This window comes from Bemisia tabaci, chromosome 2 (assembly GCF_918797505.1).
Source record: "Bemisia tabaci chromosome 2, PGI_BMITA_v3".
NCBI lineage: Eukaryota > Metazoa > Arthropoda > Insecta > Hemiptera > Aleyrodidae > Bemisia > Bemisia tabaci.
The window spans coordinates 79,408,692-79,422,780 of record NC_092794.1 but is presented as its reverse complement, the minus strand read 5'-3'; the positions used below and the strand labels follow the sequence as shown (position 1 = coordinate 79,422,780).

The 14,089-nt window shown below is 41.4% G+C and overlaps 1 protein-coding gene across 4 annotated transcripts in view; it reads right to left on the bottom strand.

The window, feature by feature from the left end:
• Positions 1-13,888, bottom strand: part of LOC109035218 (transcriptional adapter 1) — a 94,360-nt gene extending 80,472 nt beyond the window's left edge. The window contains exon 1 of one of the 4 annotated variants that reach the window (XM_072296375.1): positions 13,582-13,888. In XM_072296375.1, the coding sequence (XP_072152476.1) occupies positions 13,582-13,605 (24 nt within the window). In that variant the 5' untranslated portion in view covers positions 13,606-13,888. The remainder of the gene's footprint in view (positions 1-13,581) is intronic. The other 3 variants (XM_072296376.1, XM_019048779.2, XM_072296374.1) reach the window with 3 other exon arrangements.
• Between the last annotated feature and the right edge of the window lie 201 nt (positions 13,889-14,089).

The following is a 14,089-nucleotide window of genomic DNA, read 5'->3' as shown; positions in this document are numbered from 1 at the left end:
TCAATTTTCACGTCAGGGAGTCGACATATTTTGATTTTTTCGATTTTATACGGAAAATTTATGGTTTTTCGGGATTGAAATTACTTACAATTGTTTCATGAAAAATGAATGCACCCAAAATGACTATAGCATTTTGACTTTCACATACCTACGTGCACTCACTAAATTGATTGGTAAATTCAAAGAGTGGGTACATCGACCTGGTATATCAAGTTTCTGCGATTTTTTACGGCAAATCGGTAGATTTTCGGGATGTGGATTGCTTACTTTCAATTCATGAATGAATAAAGCATGGACATGGTTGAGCTTCTTTGCATGAAAAGACGTTTAAAATAACAAAATCAAGACATATTTAATACAATTGCATTTATATCGAGTCAATTTCTTTTCAATAATATAACGGGATTTATAATACCGGTGATTTGGGTATTTTAACCCCAAAATACCTTTAAATCGACTTTATCTTCTAGGAATTCGACAGAATTTTTCCTTTCTTCGCTTAAATTTTTCCGTAGCACTTTTCCTCAAGAATCTGATAAGATTTTGCTTGAGGCGGATCAAAAAACTTAAATTTGTTCGAATAGCTTTCTAGATTCACAATACACGGTCTCGTCAAGGTGCGTCGTTGACCTTGCAGTGTTGGATCGTGAATTCTCCTGTTGTGCTGCTTGCCTTTTTTGAAATCTCTGTAAATGAAAACTAAAGGGGTTGATATGTGCGAGTTAATGACGCGCCTTATCAACACATTGTGTTGGAGTTCACTGCTTGTTTTTCCATTCCCCATGTTATTGCTAATATTTCTCGTTCATGTGTGCCCCAACTTCTCTCGTTTGGGGACAATACTCGAGAATAGTAGCTTATTGGACGTACTGTTCCATCGTTATATCTTTGGTTAAGGCAATTTCCTATCGCTATTATTGATGCGTCAGCGTGGAGCTCCAACGTTGTATTTTCGGGGTCATACCACGCTAGGAGCTCATTTGATGTTAATGCTCTTTTGATGTTATCAAATGCTCTTTGCTTTTCTGCATCCCAGCAAAATTTTGCGTTTTTCCTAGTTAGTTGAATTAAAGGTTCTGAGTACTCCGCCATCTGTCGAATGTGGTTCCTGTAATAACCGGCTGCTGCTAAAAATGATCGGACGCCCTTTACATCTTTTGGCACTGGAGCGTTCGCTATTGCCGAAATTTTCTCCAAACTGGGCCGGATCCCATCTTGAGTAAAATGGAAACCAAGAAGATCGCATTCTGTCATCGCCATTTGAGCTTTCTTGGGTTTTAACTTCAAATTGTACAGTCTACATAGTTTGAAAAATTCTTCTAATTTCTCCAGATGTCCAGAAAAATCTCCGTCGACGTTATACACGTAAAAATCATCCATGTAGTTCAGTAATCCTCTGTATAACATGGGACTAAAACATTTTGCCATTATTTTACTAAACCTTAGTGGCGAGATGGATAGACCTTGTGGCAAAACGATCATTTTATAATGTCCTTCGTAACAACTAAAGGAACAGAGATCCGCTGATTCATCGTCTAATTTTATCTGCGAGTACCCTTGTTCTAAATCAAAACAACTTATGTATTTGGCTCCATTTAGGCATGATAAGACATCGTCCACTCTTACTAAAGGAAACGATTCAGGGGCTAGTTTTAAATTTAAAGCCCTTAGGTCCAAAACGCACCTGAACCGTCCTGTTTCCTTTTTTGAGACCAACATTAAAGGTGATGCATATTCTGAAGTTGATGGACGAATGATTTTAGCTCGCAACATTTCGTCGATGTACTGCTTTATAATTATTCGCTGTTGTTTTCCTGTCCTGAAAGGTGGTTTATGGACGGGAGTAAAGTCCTTTAAATGTATTTTCTGTGGTGGTACTAATGCTTCTCCTGCATTGAACTTGCAGTCTTTCCATATGAATATATCTTGGTATTTTAAAATTAGGTTTTTGAGTTGCAGTTCCTGTTCTTTGGAGAGCGCTCTGTTAATGCTAAGTTCTTGTAGGCGCTCTTTGTCGTTTGATGCATGTTGATTTTCATCCTTTACAGTTTTCTCCGCTGATGTTGCATTCTTTGTATCATTTAAAGAATTTACCTCAGCTGTATTTTCTTCGCTGCTGTCCTTTTCCTCTTCGTATTTTATTTCTATCGGATAAACTTCGGCTATTTCGTAATTTTTAAATAATTTCACGGGGACCAATTTATTATTTCTAATTCGTATGCGTACGAACTGTTGAATGTCAATTGCTAGATCTGGGCAGAAGAGCTTCTTCGCCGTAAGCGCTCCTTCTTTTAAGTTTACAATCCCGTATTCGTGCCCTGCATACTTCGGGATTTTGCATTTTATTAATTTGAAGGATTGCGGCGGGATTATTTGATCTTTCATGACGCGTACTTCCAGTTTCTCAGAGTCATCATCGATATCCGTGGTGATGTTTAGAATACTCTGTGCTTCTTCATCATACGTTTCCCATTGCGATGTTGTCGGTTTTTCCGTCTTCTCTCGAGATTTCTTATCATTTTCCGAGTGAATTTTGATTGAATTGGCAACGTTTTTCTCCTGTTCGGGTGATGGAACTCCGTTTCCGGTTGGCGATTCTTTTGTTTTGATTAGGTCAGCAAATGTGGCTGTAGCCGTCACGTTCGTCGTTACTGCTCGCTTGCAATTTGGTATTTTCAAACTTACTGTCTGTCGTCCAAAATCGATGTTTTCAACGAATTTTTTGTGAAATGCATTTCCCGTGAGGAGTGCATTTGACAGATTTTCTGATACCAAGGCATCGGCTGAAATTCTGTGCCCTTGAATTTCTAACTCTATGGTCGCCTGTCCCATTATCCGTAACTGGGATTTATCAGCGGTTTTCAATTTAATTTTCTCTATGGGACGTATGTCTACTGGATTGACGTAGTCCTTACTGACGCATAGTGCGCAACTGCCTGTGTCATAAATTATTTGTGTTTGAATCCCGTTTAGAACGACTGGGCCTCTCAATGGAGTGGTGTTCATTAAATTGTCCGTTTCTAGGGATTTGATATGCTTCCGTTCTTCTAATTTCGTGGGGATTGTTATATTTCGTCCCCTAACCCACAATTCCATTGTGTTTTGTTGGATGTTAATTTTTGTAGCGTATCTCATGTTGAAGTCATTTCCAATTAATACGGGGTATCGTTGGTTTTCCACCACTAAGCCTGTAATAGCTACCGTAACTCCTGTTGAAATCCAAGCTGTAATCCTAGTTTTTCCCATGATATTCAATTCTCCATCTGATGCGCCGACCACTGTAAGCTTATTTCGAAGGGGTGTTATATTTTTGGCGTATCTTTTATCAATTAATGTTACACTGCTTCCCGTGTCATTTAGGATACTTATGCGTTTTCTAGCTACTCGTGCTTCGAATGTGAGGCCTGTACTGAGTCCTAAAAAGTGGTTACTCTTCTTGTGTGAGTTTGCTTTTGTGCCTTGAATCTTGTCCGAAAAATTTTGATTTGTTTGTTTTCGAAAATGTGGAAATTTGGTTTTTGGGGTCTTAAGTTCCTGTGGACTCATCTGCAGACCCACTTCCAGATGAGTTTTTCTCAGTTTTTTGAGTCTCCGCTCTGGCTTCTGTGTTTTTCGAATTTGTTTTCCCATATCTGGAATCGTGATATCTTTCGTTGCTGCGAGATCTCTCCGGATATCTTGATATTTCATCCCTCTCGTCATCTCTACTTCTACTGGAACTCCTCTCGCGACTTCGACGTTTGTCTTGTTCATTGTCACGGCTGTGATATCTCGACCTTTCCTGACTGCGATATCTCGGATTCTCCCGGCTGCGATATCCGGGTGAGCTCTCTCTACCATAACGTCGGGATTCTCTCTCGCGGCTATGGTAACTTGCACTTCTGTCACGATTTCGATATGTTGGGGTGAAATCTCTGCTGTAATATCTTGATCTCCGATCCTGGCTGGGATATCTATCATTGTCTCTATGATATCTATCGCGACTCTGCCGAGTATTGTTGTAATATCTATCTCTGCTGTAATCTCTGTAACGAGGTGTTGATGTCGACCTATCCCTTGAATAGGATCTCCTCCTGAAACTTGAATCACGTGGCTTCCGGGTTGTATTCTCTCCTTCGTAGGCGTCCCGTCTGGACCGTCGTTGTTTTTCTTTTCTTTCATCGGCGAACGTGACCTGATTTGCGTGTTTGGTTCCTTCAATATTTAGATTTCGTAGTTGTTCTTCCAAAATGGTCTTTACTTGCGTGCTGATGCTTTCGGACGTCTTGTTGAGCTGTTTCAACAGGCTATCACTGGGGTTCAGGATATGGCAATCATCTTGCGCTCTTTTCACACTCATTCGTAAGTCTGTAATTGTTTGTGGATTTTTGTTATATACGAGATGTTTCAATGATTCGTCGGTTCCTTTAATTACGCTTTTTATTATTTCTGCAATCGGAGGGGGATGCATTAGCCTCTGGGCCAACCTGAGTTTTCTTTCCACATAGTTTAATCCTGTTTCCGCTTCTCCCTGAGCCGTTTCGTCGAATTTTTTCTGCTCCTCAAAATGTCCTTTTCTGTCGTCTTCGTAAAAAACAAACAGTTTCCGGATACCTTGCCAATCACCATCCTGAATATCTGAAATGTTGTTTTGTAACCATTGATTATCATCCTTCGCCAAACATGCTATTAATTGGCGTTTTTTCATTTCGTCTGGGTATTGACCCATTATCATCTCAAATCTAGTGAGCCAGTCCATAGCTGTGCTTTTTTCGAATTTTGGAATCTCTAGTTTTGGAGGTCGCAAACCCATCAGAAAATTTCCGTTGTTGTTTTCACGCTGATTTTCCCATTCTGGACGAGACTGATATTGCGTGAAATTTTCATACCCACTGGTAGGGTGTTCTCGCGGATCATTTGGCAGGTATCTATTTTGCATGTGATTATTTTCAGCAGTATGGTTGACGTGACTCGATTTGAGCTGCATTTGACTGAAAATGTTACGACCTGACTGATTTTGAGTTTCACGTGTAGTAAATTGATCTTGGAACATTACGGATGTCGGCTGGTGGTCGGACTGGTGAGAGTAATCGTACCAATATTGGTCCCCTTTTTGGTGTATTTGGGGTTGCCTATCTCCTAGGCGCTGAGGGAGGTTATTATGATTTTGGCTTAAATTCGCGTGATAATCTCTGTCCTGCTTATGTGTGTGTTTGAGTGCCTCTGTGTAGCCTTTATTTTGAGAGGATGGGCCAGTTTTGCTGTAATTTCTTTGATCTTTCCAGGAAAATGGTTCTTTCTGAGTTTTTGCATGCGTGGTTCCTGTTACTGATTTTGGGATAGCTCCCAAATTTTTGGTGGTTGACTCCCAAGTTATTCGTTGGTGCTCGAGCTGTCGACTCTCAGGTCTAGAAAGTTCACTGAGGGGTTTCTCCTGTGATTGCGGATCACCGTGAATTGCATCGTGATTTTGTACAGTGTTCTGTTTCAGATCCTGTAATTGCGTTTCATACTGCAATGTTTTATGGACGGGCATTGACGCTATTTTAGAGATTCTACTGAAAGTGTCTTGAAAAATTTCCTCTGCTGGAGTCTGCGGTACTTCCAGAATCCCTTCTTGTATTCTTGCTAGTGCCCTAGCTGCGTCTTTTGTACTTGCAAACACGTACGGTACTCCGAATTTCTTTAATTCTGCAATCAGCTCCTCTTTTGTGAGTTTGCTTGGGTGTTTTAATCTATGTATATTCGCTGTGGCGTTTTCGTCTGCTTCTCCTTCTTCGTTTTCGCTGGAGTTATTTGATGATCCGTCCTCGAGTATGTCGCCCACTTCTTCCATCGATGTAATTTCTTGCAGTTTTTCTGTTGAGGGTAATTGGATATCTAATTCTTCTTGTAAAAACTTCAGGGTTTTTTCCGTTTTGATTTGTTTAAGGGAGGTAAGTACATTTATTTTCTTTTTTCCTTGCAATGCCAAGCTTGGTAGCTCCTTTTTGATGTGAGGCAGGAGTTCTTTGGCTGTGACCGTGATGCTTTTTTGTCCGAATTGAAAAGTCAATTTCTGTTCCTTCATTTTTGCAGCTTCTTCTGCGAGATTATTTTACAATATCAAGGAAACAAAATCTATATTTTCTAAGAAAAATTTTACGGAAAATCTAAAATTTTGAGCGAAAAAATACAATTTCCAGAGCTCAAGTAAATGTTAGAACAAAAAAAAAAAGTTTTTGGTCACGAATAAACTCCGAGGAGTTTAATGATCGATGACGCGATGGTGTAGATTGCTGAGGAAAAATACGTGGAGACAAAACGACTGAATGATCGACCCTTCTGGTGAATCAGTGTCTTAAATTCCTAGTACTTTCCTACTGAGTACCTGATCGACTTCTCCCTGGGGAAAAGACAAGCGCCTCCAACCATGTGATGACCCTGAGTAGGGTCGAAATGGGGTCGTTTTCTGGAGCGTCGCGACGTCAGCCGACGGGACGTCTCTAAAGAGAGATATCTCGAGCTGACGTCACAGGACTCCAGGGGGGGGGGGGGGGGGCTGTTGTGTCGGACAGTGGTCGCCCGTGCCAATGACGTACGAGTGCAGACCGGAGCCCTGAGCACTTGCACAAGACGACCACGTTGCGAAGACTGGCCTTCCTCGAGCGTCCGAGCAAGTCGCCCAGCTCCCTACGCTCGGGTCGGCTGGCGGCGCGCATGCGCATTTCCCAGCGGACATCAGCATTTTTCCTAAAGTCGGTGCTCCTCCTGACGTTGCCAATTTCCCCCTGTAATGTCTGGGAAAATTGGGCGTCTCCTCACATTATTTTACTTATCAAAGTGCTTAATCATCTCAGGTGAGCTTGTTTCAGAAGTTGTTTCCATCTAGTTTCCATAGAATTCACAATTCTGGACAGTTGATATTCCATGTTTTCCTTTCGCATTTTCAACTCCTCTGTAGCTTCTTTTTTAAGGTTTCTGCTTCATTCGAGCAATATGTGGCATGCAATGCAGCCAGGAATTGGATCAGCAAAAGCCATACCAACGAAAGAAAAGGCATGCAGTGCAGCCAATAGTTGTATCAGCAAGAGCCATAACTAGAGTACCTATATAGCAAGAGTATGGACAGATCGCTTCATGGAGGGCTTAGGGCCCAAAAGTGCAGCCACCCTTCTAACCAACTTCTAACGCACAAAATTTCACTGCCAGTCTGCACATTCCAATTCTAACCAAGATGGGTAAGAATGTACATAAATGAGCGTTCCTCCGCAAAAATGAGTAAATTTATGCAACAAGTAAGTCAAATACGTGCTTTATAAACGATGGTTCGTAACAATTGTATTAGTAAAGCGCTCTGGATAATTGAGATTCATAGGTTGGCTGCATTTCTGGGCCCTAACTTTATTCGCGGAGACATCGGTGAAGGCCTGATGGATTTTCGGAGTTTCACATCTGTCTATACTCTCGCCATAACAACCAGTGTTACCGTTCTGCGTAATTGAGGGGTTTTTTTTGCGTAATTGGAGGGTCGCTGCGTAGTGGCTGCGTAATGCGTAATGCTGCGTAATTGGAAGAATTCTGCGTAATTCGGCGTAATTCGTGCGTAATTGAAGTTTTTTAAAAATTTCAGTTTCTTATCGCGGTTTTTAGGTTAGGTACGTCATGCCGATCAAGGTAAACGGTCGTAGTAAAGATAGTTTTTTACCTAAAAAGCAATGCTGCAAACTTTGCTACTAAATTCCCACCGTACATAGGAAACAAAAATATATCAGAATTTCAAAATAAGCGAAAGATTGTTAACAATTTGGCTTAAATGCGTAATTGCTGCGTAATTTGAAAATTTTTGCGTAATTTATGCGTATTTTGACAATTTTTCCTGCGTAATGGCGTGCGTAATTGGGAAATTTTTCTGCGTAATGTTGCGTAATTTGCCGTCGGGTTGCGTACGCAGAACGGTAACACTGATAACAACAAAAGAAAAGGCATGCAGAGCAGCCAATAGTTGTATCAGCAAAACAGGGTGTCTAGCAAATTTTTCTTTTCATTCTCCCTGACTTTCAAGGTTTTCCCTGACCTATTGAATTTTCTTTCTCCCTGACTTTTCATGACCTTTTACCAAGATTTGCTTTCAGTCTGTACGATGTTTCCCACCCTTCAAAGCGATGGATTACAATTCAAGAATAAAACCTTTCTGCAGTCTTTGGGTGTCAACGGAGACTCTCGTAAAGAAGATTCTTTTCTTTCTTCCACCATTACATCAACTTGATCTTTGGTTACTTCAAAAAACTTTATAGAAATTTGCAACTTCGGGAATTGAATAAATAGAGGAAGAAATAGTACACTTCCGGAGGTGTCGCGGACGCTAAAGGAGGCGTCGCGGACGCTTTAAAGGCGTCGTGGACGCTTCAAAAGGCGTCGCGCGGACAATGGGCCTGTTGCAAACTTTTGCTAGAGCAAAAATAAGAGTTGTTTCTTGTAGATAATGCCTCAAAAATCACGATGAGCGCATCGGCAAAGTCTGAAATGCACTCATAACTTCACAATCTGCGTAAGAAATTTGCGTTTTTTTAAGCTTCCCGCTTCAAAAACGATACTACGGCACAGGTGAACATTTTGTTAGAGGAGTCGCTCCATCGTCGGCGATATTCATCATGGCCGACGCTTGCTCGCAGTTCCGTGCGTGATTCGAGGAGAGTTCAAGGTCAATCAATTCGGGCGTGGAAAATATGAACGTTAACACACCGATTGTCATCCGGTCTAATCCAGTTCAGGTGCTATATCTCGTCCCATCAAACGTGTTTCGGCGGATTGGCGTCGGCCATGATGATTATTGCCGACGATGGAGCGACTCCTCTTACAAAATGTTCACCTGTGTCGTAGTATCGTTTTTGAAGCGGGAAGCTCAAAAAACCGCAAATTTCTTACGCAGACTGTGAAGTTATGAGTGCATTTCAGACTTTGCCGATGCGCTCATCGTGATTTTTGAGGCATTATCTATAAGAAACAACTCTTATTTTTGCTCTAGCAAAAGTTTGCAACAGGCCCATTCAAGAGGTGTCACGGACGCCTAAGAGCCCATTTATGCACGCGATTCGTGTCGCCGTGTCGCCGGCGGCAGTTGTCGCCGCGACGTTTTTTGGAATCGCACGATCCATATTTTTGTCGCCGCGACGTTTTTTGGAATCGCACGATCCATATTTTTGTCGCCGCGACGTTTTTTGGAATCGCACGATCCATATTTTTGTCGCCGCGGCACCTTTTTTCTGCCGCCGCGACACCGTTTTTCTGGAGCGTAAAAGGTTCAAAACACGTGCTCGAGAAGTTCAATTTCAAGCGGCGGCCGCCGAAACTTGTCGCGCGCATAAATGCGCTCATATGACTCCGTGTAGTTACAAACCGCGGGCGGCAGAAAATCGCCGGGCGGTTTCTAACTACAAGCGACATGATCTAGAAATCGCCGCGGCAGTTTTGCCGCCGCGATTTGCTGTCGCTCGCATAAACGGCTCATAGCCTCCCGTGTAGTTTGAAATATCGCGCGATTCGTTGTCGCTGGCGACACGGCGACAAAAATCGCGTGCATAAATGGGCTCTTAAACGTGTCGCGAATGCCTTAAACTTGTCGCGGACGCTTGCACAGGCGTCGCGGACACTTCCAGAGGTGTCGCGGACGCTGAAGGAGGCGTCGCGGACGCTTTAAAGGCGTCGTGGACGCTTCAAAAGGCGTCGTGGACGCTTCAAAAGGCGTCGGGGACACTTCCAGAGGTGTCGCGGACGCTGAAGGAGGCGTCGCGGACGCAACACAGCGATAGAGAGAGGGAGCACCACTAGTCAGCACCATAGAATAAAGAGACTACGCTATGTTGTCTCTTTATTTACGTCAGCACTAACGGTTCAGATGGCACCTCAGACCAGGAGACAGCGCTGCACGGCTAAGTATCGAAGCGCCGTAAAGTTATTCAAAAAATCGCGATCTTCGACGGGGGTTCGCTTCTCTCCGGTTTTGCGTTTTTCTTCCCTGACTTTCCCTGACTTCTCCCTGACCAATTTCATCTCCCTGACTTTCCCTGACTTTCCCGGTTTTCCCGGTCGCTAGACACCCTGCAAAAGCTATAACAACAAAAGAAAAGGCATGCAGTGCAGCCAATAGTTGTATCAGCAAAAGCTATAACAACAAAAGTTTTGACTGGCCAGTCTAGAGGATATCAACACTGTGAAATCCTCAAAGGATCCGAGGTATCAGCAAAAGCCAATAACCTTTAAAACGATCCATCCGGTATCAACACAAGCCATAACCGTTCAAAATCAATGGTATTAGCAAAAGCCATAACCATATTTAATTAGTGGCCTCAAGCAATCGCCATAGCCAAAATCCAAGGTGGTATTAGCAAAAGCCATAACCATTAACTGAGTCTCTGATATCAGCAAGAGCCATTGCCAGAGATAGACTCATAACTTCACACAACAGTATAATTAGTTCTTTTCTAGATTTTGAGAAAATAATCACGTCGGGGTCACCACTTTGTTGAGCTCAGAAAAAAAGTCAACGATATTATAGATAGATCAACACATTTTTATTAATAATACCTTTTTAAGGATAAATTATGACTGGAAGAATCGTACAAGCAGGACTTCCTTTTTCATAAATATTAGGTTAAGATGAAGAGAAAAAGTGGTCACAACGGAGACCATTTAGCATAGCATAGCATATGTTTCAACAGTATCACAGAGAACCCTGAGAGTTTTGTATTGAATACTAATGATGCTCCTCTGGAAGAATTAAAAATAGACCATTCTTGACTACATATATCAATAGCTCTTGCTGACGATAACCTGCTACCTTCATCAACTTAATTTAAAGTTTAGAAAAATAGACAAGCCAACTAATGCACTATCATTTCCATGCAAACAGTCAACCTTGTATTAATTGAAGAATGATGAATACAGTTTATACTTTGCCTTAGAATTCTAACCATTTGGAGTCAGGAAATAGAAAAAATTGCTTCATTGTTTGCATTTTTATTGGCCAACTAAGTTCACAGTGGAACTTTCATCTACTTGGTGGTAATGAAGGTAAATATTTATTATTCTCTTATTTGGATGAGAATTACCTACATCATGTATGACGATGTTTACTTTTTGCAGGCAAAGACCCCCTCGGAATGAGCAGGCAAGATGGCTGCGTGGCGCGACGGGAACTCAGAGCAGTTCGAGCACTCTCTAAACTATAACCATCCTATCGCACCTTATCCATCCACATAATCATGTCTCCAATAATGTAAAATGAATCAGTGAGTTCGAAAACACTCCAACACGGGTTTTTTTCGATTTTCACTTTTTTACGGTTTAGTAACACTTATGGATAAGTAGAAGCATCTGCACGCAAAAGGATATTTCGAAATTGCAATCGGAAGTGCTCGAAACGGCGACGGGAAAAGGGAAGAATCAAAGAATTTCATTGGAAATACCAATTTTTGGCCGATCAAGGGAAACGGGCGACTATCCGATACGGTTTTATTTTTTCGGTTCAGTATACCTTGTGCCAACAAGTTATATAAATATTCAAGCGTTATTCAGGTCAAAAAATATAAATTTTTCAGGGCAGACTATGAAAAATCAGTATCTGAAACTTGGTGCGTTAAAGTCTCTAGAGTACTTCTTGCGTCCTTTGGCACCAAAAAAGTTTTTCTTAAACTAACTTCTTCGCCCGCTGCGAAGTTTTAGGTGTTTCCTGAAAAATTTTTTTTCCGAGTTGGTGCATTTTCGAACTCACTGATTCAAATGTCATCTTAGGTACCTAATGCTATATTTATGCTCCCATATTTCACCCCTTGATGCCTGACTGGTAAAATTCACCACTTTTCGGATCGTTATGTACTTTTGTAGGTATAAGTTATCAAAAGCAGAAATGTGCAAAGATATTTTTTTAGCAAATTTTTCAAGAAATATGCTAAGTGCCTCGTTACCTTTAACAGGATGTTTCCCAGAAGTTGTACCATTGTGCCACACAAAAAATTTATAAATTTGTGCGAATGCTGAGTTAAATTTTTAGCTTGATGGTTCATCTTCACATGAAAATATTTTTGGTAGAATTACAAATTCCACAATGAAAGTCAAGCAACACAGCTAACTTAGCAAAAGCCCTCATATTTCTTGAAGTCAGGGGAGGGTAATATTTCTCCCCCTCCTCCTAACTAGTTCCCCCAATGCTCCTGAAAACATCTCTGCTGAGCGCAAAAATCCTCAAACTCATCCCTCATCATCTGGCATCCCCATGGCTCAGATATAAATGATGCCCCTCCCCCCCTTATTTTCCATCAAAATTCAAAATGTAAGTAGGAACGTTTAGAATTTGATTTCAATGCCTCAGAACGCTGCGGGGCCCCCACACAAGCTTGTGATTTCTCCAGATATGCTAAAGATTTTCCCTTCTTAGGTAATCCTTAAATTATATCAGAAAAATGTCTTGCCAAAGAATTTTGAGAATTACCCTCGTTAGTACTTGGTTTGAACTCTTTCAGAAATTTAATCCCGATCAAAAAGGTCAATTCCCTGAGCTGAGCAGTTTAATTTTTCTCCGAGAGTGAAATTTGTGCTTGGCGCCATTATGTGATGTGCAAAGAGTAGAGGAGAGGAGAGAGCAACAGAGTATAATCATGGAGTCCGAGCGAGCTTCATGCACGCTCCACCAGCTACTCCCGCTCTATGATCGCCTGCTCATTCGTAGGGGGTCTTTGCCTGCAAAAACGCTCAATCCATGTATGACGTACTGTGACACTGGGTGCCGCTATTAGGTATTCTACTGATATTGCAACGATACTGGACAAATTCATAACTCAGGGTGTTGTCTTGCAAGGTATATATAGGTAAGAATTAGTCATATTTCGATCCTTTGAGGTTCTTTCATCATTCAGAAATAAAAAACTAATTTCAGCTTGAACAGGCACATTTCTAGGAAGGAATGTGATGGATAATTTAGACCTCATCTCACTTATCACACAATGCTTTGCATTCTCATCTTGATGAGCGCAGCAATTATTTGAAATGAGCACTACGCTGGCTGTGCGCTACAGATTCGGTAGTCGCCTGACAACAGTGATACCCACCTGACATCACAAAACTTCAAGATGGCAACCAAAATCAAACTGGGACAGTAGTTAAAGAAAAGGACTGCGGTGGTTACAAAGGAATACCTAAATGATCATTCATTTTTTCGAACCCTTATAATTTAAAAGAATTAATTTGAAGTACGTATTCCGAGACTTTACACTTTACTGAGAGCATAGAGAAAAAAAAGGAGGTGTTTGCATTTCGGGCATCTTGGAATTTTTTGATGACTTGATGACGTAGGTGGGTACAGTGTGAAGGGGACGTCCCTGTACCCAGCTGTACCCACCTACGTCATCAAGTCATCAAAATACTCCAAGATGCCCGAAATGCAAACACCTTCTTTTTTTTCTCTATGTACTGAGAGAGCATCATCCAATGCCCAGCATGAGCATTGGAAACGTTATTCGTGAACTCATAATCCTTAAACGACCGACTTGTTTTCTTACTCAATGCAATGCATTGCACGCCAGCTTGGTTAGTATAAAAAATAGTAAAATATTAGCAGGGACTTACAACTTCGCCATGTGACATGTGCATTTATCCACTTTGGCCATCTGTCAGAAGCAAAACGAAATTTCTAAGCAGTTTGATTGAAAGAAAATCTTTAGTAGAGAAGGATCTTACTTACTCGCAATATCACAATGAAGAGACCAAATATAAAAAAAACTGAAAAGGAGCAGACGTCCTGCTCTGAAGAGACGCATGGATTGTTACCATATAGGCATGCATAGAATGATTGATAGAATAATGATTATAATAATAATAACTCGCTCGATGACACGCTCGTAGGAGTCGACTCAGCCGACTGTTCAGCAGAAATTAAGGTTAATCTTCAGCTGTAGTTCCGAAAAATCCACCACGTCGCGCTGCTAAAATCCGACTCCGAAATCAGTGATTATTTAAATATCACAATAGGTATGAAGTGGTCGAACTGGCATGCGATATATCGCATCTTTTAGGTCAAAAATCTCGGCAGATTTTGAATTTTCAGTAAAGAAAAGGACGATAGCCCCTGCGCATG